The 25081-nt window shown below is 43.6% G+C and overlaps 1 protein-coding gene across 2 annotated transcripts in view; it reads left to right on the top strand.

The window, feature by feature from the left end:
• The window catches only part of TRIP4 (thyroid hormone receptor interactor 4), a 41822-nt gene that overhangs the window by 8893 nt on the left and 7848 nt on the right, over positions 1-25081 (top strand). Inside the window, exons 5-12 of one of the 2 annotated variants that reach the window (XM_066635619.1) lie at positions 13-91; positions 1679-1808; positions 2864-3079; positions 4108-4231; positions 6118-6305; positions 8862-8986; positions 11385-11476; positions 22073-22175. In XM_066635619.1, the coding sequence (XP_066491716.1) occupies positions 13-91; positions 1679-1808; positions 2864-3079; positions 4108-4231; positions 6118-6305; positions 8862-8986; positions 11385-11476; positions 22073-22175 (1057 nt within the window). The remainder of the gene's footprint in view (positions 1-12; positions 92-1678; positions 1809-2863; positions 3080-4107; positions 4232-6117; positions 6306-8861; positions 8987-11384; positions 11477-22072; positions 22176-25081) is intronic. The other variant, XM_066635620.1, reaches the window with a different exon arrangement.

Genomic DNA, 25081 nt, shown 5'->3' with positions numbered 1-25081 from the left:
TTCTCTTTTTAGGTGTGCACAAAAGAAGAGCAGGGCATCCTACAGCGAGACTCCAACAAGAGCCAAAAGCTGCTGAAGAAGCTCTTAGCAGGTTGGTAGCTTCCACAAAGAAGAGTACTAGGGATTCTCACATAGATCCTGTGGCAGTCTCAGGGCTACAGTTGGCGTTGGAACATTAAATGTTTCAAATGAAATTTGCCTTTCTGATAAATGTAGGTTATAAGGTGAAAGGGTTGCTAACAGCATCTTATTTGCATGGTTGTCTAAGCACCACCCCATGCTAGATAAGTGCTGATGGGCATTGCCCTTGTAGCACTCCTTGAGGACTGTTAATAATTCTCTGCTTTGATGTTAATGACTTGTTTTGCAAGTGTGTGCCCCTATCTGCCCTACTGCATACTATAGTGCACCTGCTGACATAAAACCAGGCAGCAAACTCTGCAACAAATTTCCTGGGCTCCAATCTTTTGAAGAAACATAATTCACTTGTTAAATGGGAATAATTTATTCTGCTGGCTTCAATTCAGCAGTTGGCAATTTTCTTTTATCCAGAATTTGAGATTTTTCTGGAAAATGAAGCCTGGGCCTTGCCTACACACATTGCAATGCTAGAGTTCCTGGGGAAGACAGAGATCAGAGTGCACATGGGAAAGATTAGAAGAGCTTTGTTGTGGAATGTCTGTTAGGAAACCAATGAAGCAAGTAAATAGAATGATAAGCAGCCTGGGGAGGGAACTGTGGCCCATTGGTGTGAAAGATGTGTTGGGTTTAATCCCTAGTATCTCCCTGGGCTGGGGAAGATGCCTGTGTGGAACCCTAGAGAGCTGCTGACAGTTTGGGGGTAGGTGAACTAGAGGTCTGACTTAGAATAAAGCAGCTGCCTTTGTATATTCTGGTAGGCCAGGGATGATCAGCAGGCAGTTCTGGAGTCCCCTATTGAACTACTGACCAGTTCTGGAGTAACATTGAGGAGCTGCTGGCTGAACAGATGCAGTCATATTCTACTTGTATTCTTGAGCAAGAGCATATGCTTAGGCTCTCTACAGATTAGTATTGCTTCAGCTATTAAGAGATGCTGAACTTTACATACTTTAGTTTGTGAATTTCTAAAGTTATGTTGGTGGAGAAAATAAAAAATATTAGACTAAAGTCAGGCTATCCTGTTCATGCCATTTGCAACTTCAATATTATCATCTTATTTTATTCACATCAAAATGACAACACAGCTGATAATGATTGTATATGAACACACAAAAACCACAACATTTATCAGCTGGTAAATCCTCATCCACATGGACAACTGTCTGACATCTAGGTGTAGATGAGGTACTGACGGAGGATGGATGCTGTGCTAATTATGACAGTCTTCTGTAATTTGGCTGATGTTATTGCCAGGATGTCCAGTTGTGCAAAGTACTTGTTAAATTGTGTTTGTTATTGTTCCTAGTGTGCCAATTACTATTGGCAGCACTTTTGCACTTATTACACTTGTTATTTATGTAGTTTCAGTAGTGGTATGTTTTGGGCAGTAATTTGAAAGAAGCAGCAATATATGACAACTTCTGGTTCCAGAAATGTCATATGTGCTTGATGTATCTATGCACTGCAGTTTAGTGGAAGTGGGCCCGTGAATCAGTATATGAAGAGAAAGTCCTAATTTAATTTCTTGGCATCCCAGGCATTGAGAATTCTGGGAAGGTGGATTCAAGTAGCAAAGATGTACTTCCCCGTCAGGAGGCTCGGCTCAAGGCTGGTCTGGAGATGGCTGTGAAACACAAGGATAAACTGTTGGAGTATGATAAAACCAGGTATGGTGCTGGCTATGACAAATGTGTCTATGTCCAGTAGGTGTTTGAGTTTGAAAGATCCATCTATCCTCCTCTCATTGTGTACAATCTGACCAATGAGCTCAAGTATTTCTGCTAAAAAAATGGGATGAATTTTCAAGGTGACCATGTGCAGTTTCCACACCTGGCCACTGAGTCTTGCTCATGCACTTTCTATTTAAAGCATTCTATAAAGGTCAAATGCTTCAGTATGAACTCAGCAGGTCAAAACAAGGAAATGTTTCTTGGAACTTTGATGTGGAAGTACACACCAGGCCAGTTGCAGATTGGATTATCTTCTGGCAGGTTAACTCCAGCAAGGGTGCTCATTGAAAAATTAGCAGTTTTAGCTAACCGAATTAGGAAAATGGAATTAGTGGCAGCCTTGCTTCTGGCCCTAGCCTGACTGTGTTCCTTTGTCTCACTATTGTCCTGTAGCCATTGTAGGTCCATTGTAGTGGCTTACCTTAAGCTGTCCATCTTGTCTGAACTCATCCAAGTTTGAGCAGTGTTTAAAATTCACGGTATCTGCCATAAACTTTAATGCGGAAGATGAGAATGATTGTTGTTGGTTGAGCATCCCTACTCAGTGTGGGATTTGACAGTATTGATTTATTTTATCTAATTATTTATACTCTGCTTTTTGACCCTAACTATGACCCCTGGGGCAGCTCGCAAACAAAATTTTGTGTAGAATTATAATTCTACAAATGAAACAAACATTAAAATAAAACAATAAAAAATCAACAATTACAGTATCCAGTGCAACAAATATAAGGGGGGAAAAAACACCTGACCTCAGAGGGTCCCTGTGCTACATGGCAAGACATTTGGCTGGTGTATGTCCTTCCAGTATGCTTCTAGGAAAACCAAATCTGCTGAGGATTCCTTTTTCAGGAGGCTGCCCTGAATCATCTCTATCCTCAATGCTATTGCAAATGACGCACAAAACTATCAAGGACCTGTTACTGACATCATCCTCCCCTTGTTATTTGGTGGCATTCTTCTATGTGTTGTGTTTTTATTTTGTTTGCCAGTGCACGACGAACTCAAGTGATTGATGATGAGTCAGACTACTTTGCTGCAGACTCCAACCAATGGCTTTCAAAGCAGGAGAGGGAGGTGCTAGAGAAGAGGGAGAAGGAGTTACGGGAGCTGCGGCATGCTTCTCGACTCTCCAAGAAGATCATCATTGACTTTGCTGGTCGTCAGATCCTGGAGGAGCATGGGAGCATGGCAGAATATCACAACAGGTAAGTATCTCAGCCCAACATGGTGGCATGTGTGTACGTGTTTCAAAATGCAGGCAGGCAGGAGTAGGCACACAGCAAAATGAGGGAGACAATGTTTCCTTTTATGGTGGAAATGAGTGCAATATTTGGGAGATGGTTCTTTTTCTTGGCCAGCATCTTATCCATGACTCTTCCCCGTCTTGCCCCTTGCATTTTTAGAGCACAGGAATCTGGCTTCTAAGCATCCAGTTTACACCTGCTATTTATGTCCTCTTTCATTCCTTTCTCTCTTTTATGGCATCTCAGTCAACTGCATGTCAACTCAGCACAAACAACATCAAGTGTTTGAAACAGGAACAGATGCAACTCCCAGGAAGTGGTTTCTTGCATCTGCTCCCAGTGATGTTCATCAGTAGCTAGTGAAAGGAAGTAGAACAATGTATGAATTATGTGTTGTAAAGATTTAGCAAAATGCTCTTAGGGCCATATCCTGTCCAACATTCCAGCACTGATGTAGTTGAGTCAATGGGGCGGGTGCTGCATCCTTCTGTAGGGGTACAGTCATGGAGATCTCCTCAAGGTGCAGGAACATTTGTTCACTTACCTCGGGGTTGCATTGAGGCTGCATCAGCGCTGGAAAGATGGATAGGATTGGGCCCTTAGTCTCTAGCACCTTGCTTCAAAAGCGCTGCTCAGTTATATTCCATTGTTGTTTGTATTAGATACTTGCATGAAAAATGCTGAAGAGTGGGTTGTTAGTCTACTGGGATTTAGTTAACTGGAAAAAAAGTTAGTTGACTCATTGGATTGTCCTTGATTCTCTTTTCTCAAGAAAAGCTTTATGGAGTTAATGCATTTGTAGGTGTGCATCTTAAGATTTTAGGGAGCAGGCGTGGTTAATTTTTTTTTCATACAGCAAAATTTTGTGTTCCGCAATATGTAAGGCTTGCTTGGAAAGGCATTTTTAGGTGAAGATGTGAGTAGGCTGTATACATATATTCAACAGGATTGCTTACAGGGTGTATGAAAAGAGTTGTGTGTCCTTGCAGGTTGGATGAAACGATTGAAGCTATTAACAGTGGCACCTTGATCCAGTCAAAGCAGAATACGGAGGGGAAATACAAAGAACTTGGTGTTCTGGTGAATCCAAACCTTCTCCAACCAGCCCCTGTGGTCAGTATTGTGTGTTTTTTTTCTCTCTCCTTCTGGAAATCTAGGCAGTGTTGCACTTCCCTCTCCAGAAGACATCAAAGAAAGTCAGTTATGCCTTGTAGCCTTTCCAGCCCCATGAACACATTTTCAGAAGCTGCAAGTCAAGTCCTGCCAAATCTCTGCCTCTACCTTTTACATTTTGTTTGCATCAGGTGTTAGTGGAGGCATGCTTGCATTTAATTATTCAGGGAGCAGTTAACTTCACTTGCCAAGGTTGCTCTTCTCTCTGTCCTTGCACTTTTAGGTTTCTTCTAGTTTATTGTTCCCATGGTGGTGGTGGGGTTGTATCATTAACTATTATTTCTTAATCCAGTGTTGTAAGGTGTCTTGGGCTGCCTCTGTCAGGAAAGGCTGGGTATAAACTTTTTAAAATAAAGTAGACCATGTTGCTGCCACTTTGTTTTTTCCAGCCATCTGGTGGCTACACACAAGACTCTGTTCCTATAGCGCTGGGGTCTTGGTCATCCATCAACAATTTTTACTTCCTACAAACGAATTGCAATCCTGTGATGGACATAATCAGGCATGGATATAATTTTTTTGCTTGTCCTGAAACAAGGCTCAAAAGTGACCTGGGCTGACTTAAGCTGACAGCTCAGCCCAAGCCATGTTTCCCTGCTTCAAAATCTAAGCTTTTCTGGACTCACCTTATTCAATAGTGTTTAAGACACTATTAAGAGAAATAGCTGTTATGCATAAGGGTGTTCTGAAAAATAATGCATCAACTTTTGATATGGGTAGGCATTTTACCATTCCTTTGAGAAGCAGCTTCATAGATTGAATGTTAGCGAGAAGATAGTGACTGTAAGAATATTTGGCCTGTGAACATTTCATTGAAGTTTTCAGATAAAAAGTTGGGTAAGAGACAGCTGTCACAGGCTTTGGTATAACTATTCTTATCTCATATTGGGAGGTTGGGCTAGATTCTAGAACAGTGGTTCCCTACTTGGACTTTGGGAAGGTTGTAAGTGTTGGCGGGGCTGAGGCTAGGTGGTAGGCCCCGATGGCACCACAGCAATCACAGTGCCAATGGGAGCAAGGGGTTTTAAAAGTTACTGGGGGGGGAGTTGCGCTGGTGTCCAGGAGGGTCTCGGAGGCTTGCGAAAACCTGTTTGTGCAAAAACCAGAAGTGGGCTCAGATTACAGATTGTAGCGATTAGGAGCAGCATGGAGGCTCTCAGAGAAGACTGCAAGTCTGCAGGAGTCTCCTGAAGGCCAGCGCACCCCCCTCGGTAACTTTTACAACCGCTTGCTCCCAGTGGTACCATGGTCACGGCAGTGCTGTCGGGGCACCCATTTCTGGGCCACTCCCCTTAAGAGGGAATGGCCCATTTCAAGTTCCCCTGGTGGGACCAGTTTGGGAACTGCTGTTCTAGAATGTTCATGGTGTCCCTTTTCATTCATTAATACCAGGAATGGCCAGAGCTTTTCAGGCTAAGGAATTGCATGCCCAAATCATGTGCCTAAGAGCCAACAGACATGCTGCTGTAATCTATCAACTATTATCCCTCCCAACTGTGCCACCATATTTGTTCCTGAGGGGGTAGCCTAGGGTGGACTGTCTAGCTGAGATGAATGACATTTGCAGTTGGCCACACTTGGACAACCACAAGTCTGTTTCTTGCATGAGCTAATTGGTGGTGGTTAGGCCATCCCAAATGAGCTTTCTCTTTTTCTGCCTGGCCTAAGTGAGTGTGACAAGTAACAGTGTCACCTGGAGCTCACAAGCTATGGAAAACCTGAGACAAACGGTCATGCCTGCCTGTTTGGCAGTTTCAGTTTAACAAGGAAGTATTAACCTTCTGTGACATATCTCTCTTATTTTGAATTTTTCCCCTATTCTGAAGTGGGTGGACCAGACTGGTTTGCTCCCCCACAGGAAAATTGCCCCTTCCGCAGAGACCGGGAATGAGGCCAACTTGGAAAGAAGTCGCTTACGGATTCAGGACCGAGAGATACAGGAGATTTCGGATGATGGCTGGTGCCTCAGCATGCATCAGCCTTGGGCCTCTCTACTGGTCAAGGGAATCAAAAGGTATGCACAGAGACCTCAAACAGGAAGCACTTTAAAACCATTGTTTGCATTTTTAAAATAAACATATTGTGTGTTTGGGGGGGAAAAAAGAGAGGCAGTCCTACCCTGATGCCACCTATGCACCTAGTAAAAGAGTAAGATCCAGGGGGATCTGCAGATGGCATACTTGGATCTTTTAGGGGAAATGTTTCCCTGTACAAAATAGTCACCCAACACTATGGTCCCATGTCTACTAGCTTTCAGTAACTCTATCTCCCTTGGGAGTCAGCTTCCATCTGTTAAACCTTCAATGATCTCTGATAGATAAAAAGACAATAATCTCTTCTTGTTCCACAAGATGAGTTGAAGAAGCCCTACTGCAGACCAAATGAACTTTGGGGGCAGAAACTGTCTTCAATGCTGTTTTTTCCTCCATTAAATTTAACCAGAAAGTGGTGGCAGAGGTTATTGTGGTGTAAGGAGAACAACCAGCATGCCAGTTATTAAAACTATCTTTCAGTATATTAGCTGTGATGCATCTCCTTCCTCTCTTCTTTTAACTTTTCAGTGCAAAGTCTCTGGAAGTCTGTTTTCAGCTTGTATTTTCTACAGAAAAAGCGGTTGCACACATGTTCATGCATCCCTTTTTCCAGTCTTACAGTACCACTGAAGAAATGCAGTGTAGCAGTGCCCTGAGCTGTTTTATGAAAGAATGACTTTGTACCTGGCTGCTGAGGACAAAGCTATATGTGACGTTTAATACATCATTAACCTTGGTGGCCTTTGTTTTTCCTTCTGTCAATAACTGCCACAGTGGAGTGAGGGAATCCAGATCAGGACTATGGCAAGGAAAAGAGCATGAAGACCCCCCCCCTCTTTGTAGCATAGTCCCTACTTGAATCATGCACGTTTCCCCTCCCCCACACAGTTAGTATTGGTGAAAGAAAGCTAAGGCCATGGGGGCTAATGACACGTGTAAATTGTGTGTAGTTCTTATATCTCATAAGTTGTGAAGAACAATGCTCCAGGTTTGCTTTAACCTCTTGTCCATCAGCAGCTTGAGCGATGAGTCTGGCTTCTGCTTAGCTAAGTTAATGAATCCTGCTGGACTTATTTTCCTTTTTGTGAGATGAATGTCTCTCCTTGCTGTGACTCATTCATTATGGGGGCAACCTTAATTTGCTGGAATATTTTCGCAGGAGGAGGATTGGTTTTGAGCAAAGGCCCTTTGCAGTTAAACCCTGGAACCTGCAAATTGGTGTCTGTCTTGTTGCACAAGTTTGTTTCCCCACTAGCTACCTGATGTTGCTGATGGTAGATGTTGCTATGTACCTGATGTTGCCTAGGGAAGCATTTCTCAACGTGTGTTCCTCAGAGCCTTGGGGCTCCCTGAGACCACTGTTAGGAGTGGAAAGGGCTCCAGAGACCCAAAAGGACCTAGGAGATGCCGGAATAGAATCTCCCTGTCTTGCCTATTGGTTTTCATTCAATGTGACATAGCCTCCAATAGTATGTCCAATTAGGTTATGTTATTTCATGCTTAGATGAATGTTAGTACCAGCTTTTGGGGTGCTTTTGGAATAGCCATTCAGGTGTGGGGGGCTACAGTATTGGACATGGGCCAAAAGACCCAGTTTCAAATCTGTGTTCGGCTGTGAACTTACTTAGGTGATCTTGGACTAGTCGCCTTGGACCTCACCACTTCATCTGCCTCTCAGAGGTTTTGTGAGAATAAGAGGTAGGGGATGGGGTCCACATACACTTTCCACTTGGAGAAAATTTGACATTCCATTTGGGGTTCATGGTCAGCTTGCATATGTAAACCACCTTGGTTCTATGTGACTCAAGTCTACGAGTCTTCAAAAAAGGTGGTATATACTGTAATAATAATATATGGAAAAGCTCTCAGTGCTTAATTTGATGCATGTTTCCTGCCATCGAGGCCTTGAAATATGAATGTCCCATATTAACATTAGGTGGCACTGTTTTCCTCTAACTGGAAAGAATAGTACATTCTTAGAAATAGAATGGCTGCCTATGAAGTCTAGCTTTGGCTCAGAAGATTGAACATTCAAGCTGCTGCCAGTTGTTAGAGATGGGCCAATGGTTTGTCTCAATCTAAGACAGCTTCATATATTGTCATTGAAAGGGAGCTCTTGAAATCAAGCTCGTAGGAAAAATAGCCAGAAAGACATAAGCCCTTTTTTGTTTAAAAATAAGTTAAAATTGTTTTTAAAAGCCATAGCTGAAAAATGCAACATAATGACTGAAGATAATGATTCTTCAGCCAGTCTCATACTGTCCAAAGCATGGGTTTTCACCTTGCAGTCTTTACCTCTTTGCCATCAGCACTCGCTTTCTGTAATTCTCATTGAGTGCAGTGGGACTTATTTCTGTGTAGACATGCATAGGCTTGTGAGGCTTTTGTTTTTCCCAGAACATACCGATCAGATTCTTAGATTGCAACTGAAATATTCTTTTGAACCCAGAGTAGTGTGAGTACTGTAGAAAGCATAACTCTGGCAACTGAATTTGTTTCTGGTCTTTCTCTTCCCCCCCCCCCCCCCGCCTCTCCAGGGTAGAAGGCAGGACTTGGTACACATCACACAGGGGTCAACTGTGGATCGCTGCTACAGCCAAAAGGCCTTCCCCTCAGGAAATCTGTGACCTGGAGGCTACCTACAAAATATTGCACCAGAAAGGTGAGCCTTCTTAAGGCCTCTTTCCCCTATGACAGACTGTTTTTACAAGAAAAAAACCATTAGGCTGTATGGAAGCAGCCTGTGGGCTGCACAGCAAATACCTCCATACTGTGGAATGAGCAGTGTCTGGAAATGGTTACTGTAAGTTTGTTGTTTTCCCCTCTAATGCTCCCTTTCTTCCCCTCCCCTTCTGTTTCCGACTGTTTACATTGTTCTAAGCATACAGTGCTCTCTATCTCTGCTTGATTGTTCAGTTTTTAATGAAATGCTTCCTTTAAAGAATCACCTTTTCAATATGGAAATTTTTTTTCCTGTGTTTGAGTTTGGCATTTTTTATTATTATGCTTTTTAGTTTTAAAAAAGTTCTCAGAGTGCTTTGCCTGGCAAAAGGAATTACAAGATGGTTCCTTATCCCAAATGGAAGATATAAAATCTTTTTTTTCAATCTAAAAAGAAACACATGGAAGATACTGGCTAAAATCACTGAGAGGGATGCTGTACTGGAGAGAATTGGAACAATTACTATTCTCCTGCCAGATATAATAAAGCCCCCCTTTTAAAGGGTGCATCTGTCCCTCATTAGCAGATGCAGCTAAGCTTTGTTAGAACTTGTGTACAAGGAAGCAGACTGCACTTATTCCTCCCTTCCTCATTAATGTGGTTCTTTTCCTGGAAAAATGCATAGAATTGCTACAATTGAAGTAATTCCTCCTTCATTCAATTTTAAGACTTTTTCACTTCAACATCCTTTTTTCTCTGCCCTTTTTTGTTTAACATCTAGCTTGATGATTTTTTTTTAATGAATTCAGAAGCTTTTTGACATATTTCTGACCTTTTCCTTGGATGTAGTAAAGGAGTTAACTTTTGGATTATTTTCTTTGGATGCAGACCAACACATGAGGAAATCAAAATAAAACTTTTATCTCATAGCCTACTTCAGTGCTCACTTTTGTTGAGCCCCAGAGCTGGTTCATACATACAAGCACATCACTTGATTTATCAGTATTTGATGAATTGCAAATGAATGTGTGAATGAACATGTGAACTGAAGCCACAAAGCACTGAGATAACCTGAAATTATTGTAGCCTTCAATCTGTTCTGTATATTGACTCCCAGTATCTTGTAAACTGAGTCAAGGCTGTGATCTTCTCAAGTTCATTCAGCCTGCATTTCTCAGAGAATGCCAACTCCCTGTATGGACCTCCCAATGTGGGTGGGTCATCAGATTAAACCCCCTTGGCTATGGAAAGTGATCTAATAAGCATAGACCAGTGTTTTTCAGCCTTGGGGTTGAAACCCCAGTGGGGACCATGAAGCTTCAGTTGTGGGATTGCAGCAATTTATGGGAATGAAAAAGGTTTAAAACCACTGGTCTAAAGCACCATCAGGTAAAGGAGGAGGCATCTGGTGTACCTCTTTAGGTACCAGGAGATTGTGTCCCAGACCTGTTCAGGTTCTTAGCAATTGTGCTAAAATAACTTTCACTAGTGCCAGACTTCATGGTAACCTTTTCTGCTCTCTCTAAGTATATTTTGTTACAGAGAACAGTGCTGGGGGCGTGTTGTGAGGCGGGGAGTGGGTGTTGATGGAGCAGGATGGGCAGATAGGCCCCTGGAGGCAGGTGGGATTAGTGGTGGGTTCCCAGTCTCATACATTATTTGTTTGTTCGGGTCATGGCATGCAAAAGGTTGAAGACCACTGGCACAGACTGATTAAGGGCCTTCCTGTGTCTCCAGCTTCTTGTCCCACCACCTCCTTTGGCCTTTGCTTCTCTTTTTCACACCTCATTTTTGACTTTAAATGCTTCTTTCTGAATACATTATCCAGTTGGCATAAAATGTGTTCCCTTAAGAAAATTCAAGTGTTTCTTGGCACAAAAAGTGGCCTCTTTCAGACTTTAATATATGATTTGACCATTATTTATATTCCGCCTTGTCCTAGGGCACTGGTTCCCAAACTATGAGCTGCGGTTACCAGCCAGGGAAGCCACAGAATCCTCACAAAAACCTGCCAAATTATACAATGTATAGGATTGTTGCCCTAATGGGGAGCTGCATCCAATGGCCCAGTAATTCAGGGGAGTTGCCAGTTGAAAAAGTTTGGGAACCACTGGCCTGGGGTGATCTTACACTGGTTCGAGGTGCATTAATGGAGCAGATAATGGATGGAGCAGTCTTGATGAAGAATTACTGTCAGGGCAGTGCAAGTGCAATGTTTTTCCCCAGAGCATGTCAGGGAGTTCTTTCTGAAACAAACATACGTTCTATCCATGAAAGAAAGATAGAAAACAGTGTGGGGAAATCACATAGGAGGCTAATCAAGGCCATGTGGAGCATAGCAGGGTCCTGGATCACATGCCTAAGCTTGCCTAATAATTTTCTCTCCTGCTTGTTTCAGAATTGGAATTTCCCAAAGATTATCCCTCTGGCTGCCTCCTTGGTTGTGTGGACTTGATTGACTGCTTGTCGCAAGAGCAATTTAAAGAACAGGTGAGTGAGAAAAGCCTGCTATGTGTTTTTTTTTGTTTTTGTTTTTTTGCTGAATGTCAGGGCTGAGGCAAGCTATTTTGCTATTCTTGGTGCAAATGAATTCCTCTTCTTGCCACCATCCTTTGGGGGTGGCAACATCATGCTTGCCCTCCTTAGAGCAAGAAGAAGGGACTGAAAGTTGGGGAAAATGTAGAAAACTGCCACACACACCAACTCCGTCCAGAACCTCCGGGGATAATGTTCTCCCTTTCCCTTGAGTGTTTTCCCAATTGTAAATCTTGCCTCTGCTCCAAGCAGGTGAATGAAGCAGAAATCTCCATGCACATCTATAAACTTGGGGAAAGAAGCTTTTGGGGGTGCCTGCCACCAATTTAGTCTCTCAAGGAATTTCCCTTGTAGAACACTTCTGTCTCACTCTTCCTCCACAGAGTTCAGAGTGGCATCCTCCTCCCTCCACCCTGGTGAGTCTCACAACAGTCCTGTGAGGGAGGTTACACTGAGAGATACTGTCTGGCCTAATGTGATTCATTCTTTAGTGGGAGTTTGAACCTTTGTCTCATGATCTAACCAGCACTCTGTACTGGCAGTCGCCCCATTGACTTTCAACTTCTGCCATGCTATAGAACTTCCTGTACTTCTGGTAGGGAAGGGCAGGGCTGGCAATAGCCTTTCTAGGAAGTAAACACAAAAGGAAGGGTTGAAATGTAAATTAAAAAGCAAGTCTTCATAGTAGTTGCAACAAGTTGTTGCAGAAGCAGTTTCTCAGTGAGGGCTTTACTCTCGTGAATAAATGATGGAAATGGTTAGTCTGTCTGGTAGAGATCAGAACAAAGGCTTTTCTTTATTTATCAAAGATGTGGCTGCAGCATTGGCTACAGAATCAGAACTGTGACTGTTGTGACTTGTATTTGTTTAACCAACTCAGTACTGAGTCAGGGAAATACCTTCCTGGGCAAGGCTCTTGGCAACCTGTTAGTTGGGTGTTAATTTACAGATGCAGCTGCAGCTGGTCCAGCACACCTAGGAGATCAGAGGTCCCCAGGTGGAGGGGGAGGAGATCTTAACTTCAGCAGAGAGAAACTGCCACCAAGGCTTCTTTAGCCTCATTTGGCAACACTTTGTCTAGAGGCAGAACCATTAATTTCACACCTCTGTAAGTAAATCCTGAATATTCACCACTTGGTCCACATTCCACCCTGGTGCTCCCATCTTTGTTTTCTATAGGGAGACTCATAAGAACATAAGAAGAGCCCCGCTGGATCAGGCCAAGGGCCCATCTAGTCCAGCTTCCCGTTTTTCACAGTAGCCCACCAAATGCTCCAGAGAGCACACAAGACAATAAGACGCAACCTGCGCCCTGGTGGCCTCCCCTGCCCCTGGTATTCTGAGGTAGCCTACTTCTAAAATCAGGAGCATGCACATATGGATCATGACTTGTAACCCATGATGGACTTTTCCTCCAGAAATTTGTTCAATCCCCTTTTAAAGGCATCTAGGCGAGATGCCATCACCACTTCCTGTGGCAAACAGTTCCACAGACTAATTACATACTGGGTAAAGAAATTAGTCTTTAGCCAGATTGGGCTCGGAGATTTTGTGTATTTTTTTAGGATCCATCTAACCAAAATATACTTGGCTTCCTCTTCAGAATGGCTGTATTTGATTGTGTTTTTTTGAGAGACGGCAAGGCTCTATGGCAGTATAGCAGCTGTGGTGCATGCAGAAGGCCCCAGTTTCAATCCCTGGCACCTCTTGGTAAGTCCTGGGAAGATCCCTGTTTCTGTTCTGGAGAACTGGTGCCAGTAGGTGTTGCCAGTGCTGAGCCAAATGGCCCAAGAGTTTGATTTGGTGTAAGACAGGTTTCTTATGGCACATAACAGTTCTTGCTAGTTTGGAAACATCTGGATTGCTCATGTCAAGCTTATTCCTTGCCTTGCAGGTGCTTCTGACATGGGAAACCACTGTCACATAGCACCAAGTGTAGTTCCCAGTTGTGCAGGATTGCAGTGTTGAAGAAAAATGTCCCAGTTTATGACAGCTTCATATTGGGTAGATGCAGAGGAAAGCTTTGGAAATGTGTGCCCATGATCTGGTGGGAGATTCCTGATGACTAAGAGTTGGTTAGAACTCCAGCTCCTCAGGCAGTGTGCCAAATGTGATCTCCCCCTTGCCTGGTGATGTGCCAGCTATGCTCTTCCCACTCCCTAGATTGGAAAGGAAGAGTGGTATGAATAGAAAAGGAACTGTGGAGTGAGATTTAGGGAATGGGAGGAAGAGAAGTGGAGGCAAGGGGACAGATGGAGGTCCACTCTCCCACCAACCTGCTGCTAGAAGTGACCTACTCAGTTGAACTCAGATATGAACTGGCTGTGTGCGTGTGTTTATTCATTCTTTGCTAAGTCTGTTCCCCATTTGCTAAATACATGTTGCCCTGGAAATACAGACATTTCCCGCTCACACAAGCTACATTATTAATGATCTCTTGATTATTCATCCTGAGTGTTTAAGAAGAATATAGTCCTTTTGGGGTCCAAAAGTCCTGAGAAAATGTTAAGCTGCCTACTGAGTCGGACCATTAACTTGACACTGACAGCAGTTCTTTAGGATTTCATGGAGATCTTTTACCTGCCAGAAATTGAATCCAGGACCTTATGCATGCAAAGCAGGCAATCCACTGCTGAGCTATGGTCCCACCCCCAAGTCCAGGGTCTCAGATCACATACTCTCTTATTTATTGAATTGTCCTTTTACCACAAAACACCAGGTTACTAGAAACGAGTGAATCTCATCATGGCAGAAAAGGCGACTAGACTGTAAGTTCCCTACTGAGAAGTCAGAAGACGGCTTTTTAGAATGAGAGGCAAATATATTAATACACGTTGCTGCTACAAAGTGTCGGATCAGAGTTGCCCAACATGTTAACTATCAGCAAGCAGCTCATGCTGGAGAAATTGGATGGCAAATCAAGCCAGCCAGCTGTGCCCTGCTTCTCAAGCAAAGTGCTCGGGAAGCCGGTAATGATGAGAGTTCCTTTTTATACCTCTGCACTTTAACCTGATCCACAGGATTGAGCTGCTGGAAACCTACAGGCAATACAGGCTTCCCTGCTGCTGCACATTTATTGGGAAAACAATGCAGATGTCTAAAAGACACTTGCCTTAGAAATACCATATTATACCTTTTCTCCATTATCAGTCTCTTCAAATGCAGACTGAATTACTTTCTTAATTTCATTTCAATAGCCACCCTCTGTATTGGGGATGCATCCCTTTCAATGCATTTATTGAATTCAGACTCATTTTAATGTACTGTTAGTTATGATTCATACAAAATAGCTGTTTTAAAATAAATTGCCCTATTTTTTGAGATCAATATGTAACTACAGTACTTCAAATAATGCAGACTGAATATGTTCAGCATCTGATGCAATGACCTTTCACAGAAGCCTGGTAAACTGACTGCTTCTGACTCGTTTTATGGAAAAAAGGGCACAAATGATATCTTCAATAATAAAGCTGCCACCTCCCTCTCCAAGAGGGCACATGGCTTTCAAAAAGTGACGAAGCCACTTGTTGTTGTTAGGGAACTCCTAAGCAAAAGGCACTTCACTGTAGGGGTTATATTGTTACAGTAGATCATAACCCATGATGGTGTGTGTGTGTGGGAGGGAGGGAGAATCAGAGTAGGTACACATGCTGGAAGCTACAGTGGGTTGCAGGCAGCTCTAGTGCATATACACGCGCATCTGGCCTAGATGCCTTTAAAAGGGATTGGACAAGTTTCTGGAGGAAAAATCCATTACAGGTTACAAGCCATAATGGGTATGTGCAACCTCCTGATTTTAGAAGTGGGCTATGTCAGAATGCCAGGTGCAAGGGAGAGTACCAGGATGCAGGTCTCTTGTTGTCTTTTGTGCTCCCTGAGGCATTTGGTGGGCCACTGTGAGATACAGGAAGCTGGACTAGATGGGCCTATGGCCTGATCCAGAGGGGCTGTTCTTATGTTCTTACATTATAGCAGTTCATAAATACCTAGCAGAAGGGCTTGCAGACAAGAGAGTTATCATTTTATCCAGCAACGTCCCTTTTATTTCTCCCCCTTCCCTTTTTTTGGCTTAGTATCTAGTGGACTGAAGAAAGGATGAACATGAAAGTTGCTCACTTTTTTTGTGACCAAAAAAAGGGCAGGAAATAGCTAACCCAAATAAAGGGCAGGAATCTGACTTCTACCAATTCACACCATTGGCCCATCTAGATCCAAAGCTTCAAATGTGACTATGTTTCTCAACCCTAGCCAGAAATGCTGGGAATTGAACCTGGCTCCCTTAAACATGCAAGACAGGAAGTCTACCAGTGAGCTACAGCCCTGTTCCCTTAAAAAAAAAAATTCAATTTCTTCTGAAAAATATTATTACTGAAATAAAGTTGAAAGCCTGTTCCGTGACCCTGGGGGAGAATGCCAGGGAGTTCTAGATGCCATTATTGGGGGGGGGGGAAGTGGAGAATTAAGTCTGCCACCCTTCTGCTCATACCACAAAATCCTGAGCTGTAGTATCTCGTCCAACATTACAGGTGAATAATCAGCTCCGTAAAGCATGCTATTGACAGCACAAGCTCCTAGTATAACAAGGTTTTAGCCATTTCAGCCTTGTCTTCAGCAGGAACACAGAAGCAGGTGCAGGCTGGGAAGTGTCTTGTCAAGAATTCTGTCGAGGGAGGAGTGTGTAGGAGGAGACACCTCCCTCATGCTTCAAGGTGCACCCATGGCCTGCTTCTTTTGTTCCTCACTTGGTCATTGCTGGGACTGGTTTCCTGCGCAGGCAGTCTGAAGAGCAAAGAGGGAACTTAAATACGTGCAAGATGAAAGGGAAACAAAGTAGCCTGGTGAAGATGCTTGTGTCTTCCCCTTCAAAGCAGCCAAACCACTTGCCAGCATGTTCTGTTATCTGTGAGCAGCAGATATAAGCTCTCAACAGCCTCAGGGGAAGATGCTGCCCACATTCAGCAGCACAGCAAGACTGTGGTTTGTAACCTCAGCAGTTGAGGCAGTTAGTGCCTGCTTTGTCTTTTCTTAGCTAAGCCAGTTTGATTACCAAATCCATAACTATTAAGCAGCAGTGGTTTTGCACAGTTCCTTTCTCAAATGGTTCAGCTCAGCCTAGCAGGCTTTACCAGGCAGAGTGTGATGGTCTCTTTTTGGAGCTGGCCATGTCACTAAGCTGAATGCCAACAAAAAACAGTTGCACCTGTCTTTACCAAGTGTCTTGAATTTACTAGTCTGTGTAATCTAGGTGATGATCAAGGTTCATGCACCAAGGCCCAGGCTGGGAGTGTGTGAGTAGGTGGAATACATGTTCTCCCTGCTAGGAACTGTGTGTCTGAGCTGCAGTTAGCACTCAAGCTGGAGTGCAGCAGGCAAGAGGACCAGGTACACATAGCAAGAGGCCAGACTCCTTATAGTCATGCCAAGTATGGCTACTCCAGAGGCTTCCTACTGCTTGTCAAATGCAAATGTTAATGCTTCACATTTTTACTCCTTTGATGCCAAAAGAAGACTCTGGGACTCAAATATAGGCAGTCCTAGGTTCTTGGTTCAAGCACTTTGTGATTCAAGCACCAGATCCCCTGTCATATCCCTTTTACAGTAACAATGCAGAAGTCCAGCATAGACAAAGCAAAACCTGTTTCTCAACTTAAGAACATAAGAACAACTTGACTTCTGGAAGCACACGTCTCTGTTAAGGTATCCAGCATGAAGTACCTCTAGAGCAATTGAAGACCACAAAAAAGGTTGCTTTTTTGTGCCACAACCCCAATAAATACATAATGAGACTCAGCACCCACCATTAATCCTGCCCCCATCCAGGACCCTATCCATCCACTCCCTGCCCCCATAACACCCTCCCAGGGCATTCACTGTAACCAAATATTCTTATTAGAGCAGAAAAGGTTGGCACTTGTGTAAGCTATTTTAGCACAGCTGCTAAGAACCTGAGCAGGACTGGTACACACACTCTGGGTACCTGAAGGTACACACCAGGTGCCTCCCCCTTTACCTGGTGGTGCTCTAGTCCAGTGACCTTTAACCTTTCTTTGTTTCTGTAAGTTGCCACGACTCCACAACTAAGGATACATGACCTCATTAGGGTTATGACCCCAAGGTTGAAGAACACTGCTCTAAAGGCTCACTTGTGGACAAGACAACGGGTTCAGACAATCCTCCATACTGTGGTTTTGGAGGATCTGAAACAAGCCTCTGGTTTGTGTGTGCTCCTGCCTTCCTGCGTGCATTAAAATTGGCCCTCTTCCCAGTTTGAACAAAACATTGTTTGAACACAGTTTGTTTCCATGGTTTCAGATGCTGGCTTGGAGGCAAACTACAGTTTTGGTAACATGCATTGTTCCTGATTTGGATCTTGAACTGAACTGTAAGGACCACAAACCAGAAGTGAGGGAGGAAACTGGAGCACATGGGTGAGAGAGGATGGAGGAGTGAGCTCAGTGGAGGAGTGCCTGCTTTGCATGCAGAATGTCCTGGATTCAACCCTTGGTGTCTCCAGATAGGACATGGAAAGATCTCCTGTCTAAAATGCTGGGGAGCTGTGTGTAGATGGACCAGTGGTCTGATTTGATATGTAGATTTCCTATGTAGATGAAGTGTGTGAGTCCCAAATCCATTCTTGCAGCTAAACAGTTCTAAACAGACTCTTCTTAAGATGTTTCTCATCAACTGCTTCTCTGTTTTCTGAAAAAGAGCCACTTATGCTGCACAAAATCCTAAAGCTAAACGGGAAGCATAATATATATAATAAATGCAGCTCTGGGTTTCATCTAGATAGGAAATGCGATATTTTCTCACCCTTTGGAGAATTAACAGGAGCTGCATCTGCTTGATGCTTTAAAGGGTATCATTAAGCATTGCAACAACAACCATGTAAAGTATGTCAGTATTTTTCTCCCCATGTTACTGATGGGCAGCTGATGCTGAGAGATTGTGGCCTCCCAATGAGTCCATGGTTGTGGTTTTGAGCCAAAGATTTTTCATCTCACATACAAAAGTGATGACTACAGCACTGTGGTAGCGGTTTGATAGCTTCAGCAGTGTGGAGGAGATTCTAGTTGTATCAAGCCTTTACTGAATATATGAACATGCAGAGACTGTTGGCTCAGTAATTTGCAACTGGGATTTGCTTTGGTTTCATGGCAGTCAGTCGAACCAGAACTTGCAAATAATGTGTTCTCTGCTGTTATATAGTCTGGGTAGGTTGTATTCAGTTGCTGTGCCCACACACTTGCAAACTAGAAGGAATGGGACAGAAGGGACAATGAGAATCAGGAAATCTCTTCTCACGTTGGCCTTGTATCTTGGAATGTAGTTGGAAGCATCACAACATAATCAAACTGAAATAAGAGTCTTCACAATTCCCTTTATCATATATAGGAGCTACTCTGAGGCAGCAATTCTAGTTGTGCTTTCCTGGGAGTAAGCCCACTGAACACAGTGGAACTCAAGTAAACATACATAGGATTGTGCTTTCATCTGCGGTGGATATCAGTGGAGTCAGACCAAGGTTTTCCTTATCTTGAAAAGCATGGTTCTGCATCTTCTCAAGAGATTTGCCATTGGTTGAAAACTTTGACCTAGCTGCCTCCAGTTTCAGCACTTTACCTACTTGGGGACCGGGGGAGGGGAACAACATACACCATTGCTATTTAGCAAAACAGAAAGTAGCAATTGTTTTCCAACTGCAGTGGTAAGCAATTTCCTGCAGGAACAGAATAAAAAATGCCTACTAAGTAATTAATTACTTGTAGTATTGGTGTGATGGCTGTGAAGTGTTATGAAGCATGAAAGAAGGGTAGCTCTATCTTGTTCAGTTGTAGCTGGTGGGGGAAAATGGGGATTGCAGAATGGTCGGGTGCATTTATAATGTCCCCTATAAGTGTTCTAATCTGGGGGTGGGGGAGAAAATGTTCTTTGTCATGATCTCGTCTCTTGATTTGCTGCAAAGCCAGAGGTGTGTGACTGTGCCTGGAGAGAAGGCTGGCAATGGGACAGATCTGCAGGGTGCTGAATTGACTTCTTCCAATTCACAGAATGGAATATCCCAGCTGATGGATGGACCTTTCAGGTCCTCTTGTGGGATAGGAAAGGGCCTAGCTCGTCCACCAGAGTTCTCTGTGGAAGACCAAGGTGCAGCTCAGGAATGGCTTCTCGCTGTTGCATTCAGCAGATGAGCTGCAGACCTTTATTTTGAATTTCGTACTGACTGCCTCCGTTCAGTAAGGTGGGGAACCCAACTGACGTTAGTCAGCAGCATTAAGCAGCTCTCCTGGGGCTGGGAAGTCATCTTGGAAATACTAAGGAATTTTTCCTCCATATGTGAACCCCTTGTGATCCTCGGGGGAAGCCTTCCTTCGTATTCCCTTGTCTTCCAAGGTTTAGTTGGTGGTGGTGTGGTGTGTGATGAACTTTCCCATGGTGGCATCTACCATGTAAAACATCTTGCCATTGTGGAGTGAGATTGGCTCCTTCCTTGCCTTCTGATGGAGGTTGAAAAGTGCAGAGCATAGCTGTTGCTATAAGGATAGATGTATCCTCCATGAGTTTGTCTAATTCCATCTCATTCTTGCTGCTTGTAGTATTCACCAAATATTGCTGGCAAACAGGAATGAAATTAAGCAGCTTGTCAACTGATCTCGTCTATAGAATTAGAATTTTACCAAGAATTTACAGTAGAATTTACCAAGAGAATCTTTGTGTGCCCCGATAAAAGCAACTAGTTGAAAAGTGCAGTAGAAAATGACTGCAGTAGCATTACTTTTATTTAACCCAGTACATTAAACCACTGGCAACTTGTCAAGCCACATAAGCAAATAGAGTCCATTAAGGCCAAAATTATATAACTGCATTATAGTACACATATAATTATATACAGTGTATATACACCCTTCTCAGTGTACTGGGAAGAAAACACAATCAGAAATCTTGACCATATGTAATCTAGTCTAAAATAAAGCAATTGTCTTGTTTTCTCAGTTTAAAAGTCCATTTTGCTTTGATAGCAGTACTTGTGGAAACCAGTGGACTGCTGATATTCTGCAAGGTTAGAAGGCCTGCATTGTTTTCCAGAATGGAATCAAATGGCCAGCAATATGACTGACAAATGTCTGATATTGTGAATAGCTGCAGCCAAAGCACCAGGGTTGGATTTATGTGCTAGCTGAGTAAACTGCAGCTTAGGGACTCTAAATACAAAAGTTTTGGATTTTACATAATCTGTTGAAAAGCACTTCATAATGCAAATAGGCTTAGTACAAGGTATTTGTTTAATGTGTTGTACCTTTGCATATGAATATATGCAAATATAAAGTTTTCATATTTCTGTTTTCTTTTTTGGGTAATGTTACAGGATGGCACCTGTTCAGCTTGACATAGTTAAGGGCCTCAGCATGGCTTAATCAGCCCTGCAAAGCAGTTTCCTTATGCAGAACATCGTGTAACTGTGGTTGGGACAAGCACACAAACAGGGTGTTGGGCTGTGTTAAAGAACAAATGAGTTGGATTAATTCTTGAGAATTATTTTCCTTTTATGCAAATCAGTGGTTCGCCTACATCTGGTACAGAGTGCAGGGTTAGGCAGTAGTTCAGGAAAGGGTAGCAGTGATACGAAGGAGGGGCAATGACTGTGGTGAGAGAGAGGAGGGAGAGATGGTAGGCAGAAACAAAATTCAACAAAGGCCTTCCACAAAACTGTTTTGCATATGGTGGCTATGGGAAAAGCCTTGAGCACAGCAACTCCCAGGCGCTTCAGGCTCTTATCAATACCACTTTCCTCAGTTTGTTGTGATGTGCCGAACACCGTATTCCACATGTGGCAGTGGAACACAAGAAACTGCCTTTTACCAAGTCAGGTCCATCTAGATAGTTATTTTTAACACAGACTTGCAGCCAGCCCTCTGAGGTTTCAGACAAGGTCCTTCCCAGTCCTACCTGGAGAGGCTAGGGATTGAACCTGGGAGCTTCTGCATTCAAAGCTGATGCTCTTCAACTGAGCTAGGACCCTCTCCATGGGTGGGTGAACAACTCTTATGGGAGCCAACAAGGAAGACTTTTTCCTCAGTCACCATGTACTGAAATGGCTCTGTAAACAGGGTTGCATTAGTACTGCAGTGTTTATTAATTGGTTAAGTTCATTGATTGCTTTAAATCAATCAATGTTTTGATTGCAGTGGAGCAAGCAACATCCAGAAAGTTGCCCAGAGGAGCAGCCTGCTGTTCTCTCCCCAGACCATGCCTGTGCTCTCTGCAGAGCACTTGTCCAGGCCCACAGTGCCATGTTTGTCAGTGATAGCTGCCTGGGCTTGACAGTGTTCTGTGCAGCCCCACTTATACCTTGGCTGTCCTCTAAAATAATCCTCAGAAGCTCTTGGGACGGGTGTGCTGCTCCTTGCAATTACATTCCAAATTGCTCTGTGCTGCTTTGAGCATATTTCTGCTGAACTGTGTAATTTTTGGACAGTGTCACTGGTTTTCAATCATATTATGGAGTTGCTAACCCAGTTTGTCTCTTTGTTTTCTGGGTTTTTTTCCTAGCATCCACAGTTGGCCCAAGAGTCAGCTTCTCCCTTTGTCTTTATCTGCTGCAATCCCCAAGAGATGGTTGTGAAGTTTCCCGTCAAAGGCAAACACAAAATCTGTAAGTCCTTGTACTCCACAGATGCTTTCCTCCTCACAGCAGCCAGTTGGTGAACTCTGCCTGTTCGGTTCTGGTGCCTCCCTGCTGTAGCCTTTGACTTTGAGATTTGCATACCAGTGCAAACACTGCTTGAGTACATGTTTCTTCTGCAGTTCCCCTTTTCCCCAATGGCAGTGCTTACTGTGGGGCAAGTGGCTTTTCCACACCCTTGCTAATGGTGCAGGAACAATAAACCTTTCCTAATTTAATTGGCTCAACTAGGTCTGGATGAAAGATCTTGAACTGGGGAGGAAATGATTAACCTCACTTATTCATGCCTCAGATCAGGGAGGAGTTGGGGGAAAGGGCATAGAGCTACCTTCTTCCTTTGCAACTCCATATCAATCCTGCTAACCTTGCCAGAGAACAGTGAGCTGGGACTGTAGAGTGAATAGAAGGAACGTTGCATTTCACTACTGACCACTGAGTCCAAGTATAGGCTCCTGGCCAACAGTGGCATTAATAACACAGGCCTTCATGCATTTTGCTGTCATAAATGTTAGACCTGTTTCGGGGTGTATTTGGGATGCTGAATCCGAAACAAAAACCAAACCAAATTTTTTTTTAGCAAGGTTGTTTGAATGAATTTAGGATATTTTTGGGTTGCTGAATCCGAAAATGTCATTGGCTTTGCCTAATTGGCTCTAGTTTGGGGAATGCGGCATAGCCACCCTATATGCGGATTCAAGCAGCTTCCTTGTGAGGAAGCCATGATGTTGGCTTCTTCACAAGGAAGCTGCTTGAATCAGCATATAAGGTGGTATGCCATAGCCCCCAACTAGAGCCAATCGGGCAAAACCATTTTTGAATTCAGCACCCCAAAAATATCCTAAATTCATTCAAACATCCTTGCTAAAAAAAATTTGGTTTGGTTTTTTGGGGGAAGGGAGGCCTGTGTAATGGCCTACCTTTTTTGGTGTCATATCCTCTTTCCAAATTGTAGCAGTTAACCTGAATCTAATTGTGTTTGTAATTATGCTCACCGTGAAGCATCAGTGATGTTTACTCATCCCAGTTCATTTATTTGATCACATCTATGAAACATTTGGAGGATCTTTTTGTTGAAAAATAGCATATTTCTAAATAATAATATCTTCCCTCCCCTTTCTTGTTGTATGTTTGTTTCTTTAAAATTGAACATCAAGACTGTGAAACTCAAAAGCTGCTTCATGGCTTTGTAATGTTGTTGGTTCTATGTAGGCATTCTTGATATTGTTTTGGTTACATATTTTATTTCTTCATGGGCTAGCTTGACTGCATCTTTTTTCATGCCTATATTAGTGTAATTTTGTAAAGTGTAGCATCAAATTGTTCAGGCTCTCTACTGATTTGTTAACTACATTTTCACTCCTGTGGGGTTTGCTTCCTTTTCACTTTATGTGCTTGGATATGACAACTTGCTCTGTGCTCTTTGTGTTTGAGGTAGAATCTTTGATTAATGTGTCTTTATGTATGGTTGTTTCCTGGCTTATACCATAGCATTGTCTCTTTAAAGGAGAGGACCTGTAGGTGCAGGAACAGACTTGGCAGCTGTAGTGGCATGACCCTTAATGGGATGTGCATAGCGGGCAGATTTACCTTAGTTCATTTATTGCAGAGGGCTGGGAGACTGAGGAAGGGCGCTAACTGAGTGGTAGAGCCCATTTGTCCATACAAAGGAGCCCAGATTCAATCTCCAGGTAGCGCCAGGAAAGACTCTTGCTTGAAATCCTGGAGAGCTGCTGCCAGTCAATGTTAACAGATGACTGGTCCATCTGACGCAGTACTGACTCAGAAGGACACAAGTTCCTATGACCTTGTCAGGGCTGGCCCCAGGAGCATCGAGGCCTAATGTAAAACATTTTTGTGATGCCCCCACAGCCCCCCCCCCCACTCACCGAGCAGCCGCAGCAAGTTCAGGGCTGATTGTGCTGTGTGCAAAGCATGGCACCTGGAAATAGGTGGCAGTGACGTGATGATGTCACTGCCAATTGCTTCCAGGAGGCCTAATTTCGAGCCATTTGAACCCAGGGTCTGGTGGGAGGGTCCACACAGAGACATTCTACTTGGCACTCCGGCCTTGCAAGTGTCAGCTGCACAGCTGCGTGCTGGCTGCAGCAGTGAGTGTGCCGCTCGCCACCCTAGTACATGGTCTGTCACATGCAGGGCCCAATTCAGCTGAATCGCCCTGAGGCCGGCCCTGGACCTTGTTCTGTGTGCAGCTTCTATAGGTAGTAGGACCAAATGTTGCATTTTTCAGATTGCTCACATACCACCACTTTGCCAAATCTCTCTGGATTTGACTGCAATTAAAAGGAGGAGCTCTTCTTTTTAAGTTTTGACATGATGTATTTTTCAAATCAGTTTTTCTTCCACTTCTTGCAGGTGAGCGATGGGTGGCCAAGCTTGGATGGTGTGTGCGTGTGTGTGGTGTTTTTCTTTTCCCACTTCTGTGAAGCAAAATGTGCTTTTCTGTTGTCAGTACAGACCCTTCCCAAGTATGTCACAGGGTGTCCTTTCCAAAGTGACAGTTTCCTGCTGGAAGAGGGATTGGTTTAACAGACTGGAAAGAGATTGCCTGTGCCAGAGGCTGCCAGAGTGCCCTGCTCTCACCACTGTCTTGGCTTGCTCCCTCTTGGCAGGGTTAGGCAGGAGGAAGATAGTTGCTACAGCAAGTTTGCCAGAGGGTGATGGTGGTTGGTCATTTCAGGCCATCAAGAAATAGTTAGTGACAAGGGCGTGGGGGTTGAAAGTCCTGTAGCATTTAATGCCAGCAGTGTACAGTACCATTTATTTTTTTGCCTCTGTAGATTCTCAGCAGAAAAGCGTTCTGTTTCATTCAGATAGGATCTCAAAGGCATATTTCTTACTGCCAGCTCACCCAGTTG

This window comes from Tiliqua scincoides, chromosome 8, assembly GCF_035046505.1.
Source record: "Tiliqua scincoides isolate rTilSci1 chromosome 8, rTilSci1.hap2, whole genome shotgun sequence".
NCBI classification, from domain to species: Eukaryota; Metazoa; Chordata; class Lepidosauria; order Squamata; family Scincidae; genus Tiliqua; species Tiliqua scincoides.
This window is presented reverse-complemented; position numbering and strand designations above follow the sequence as displayed.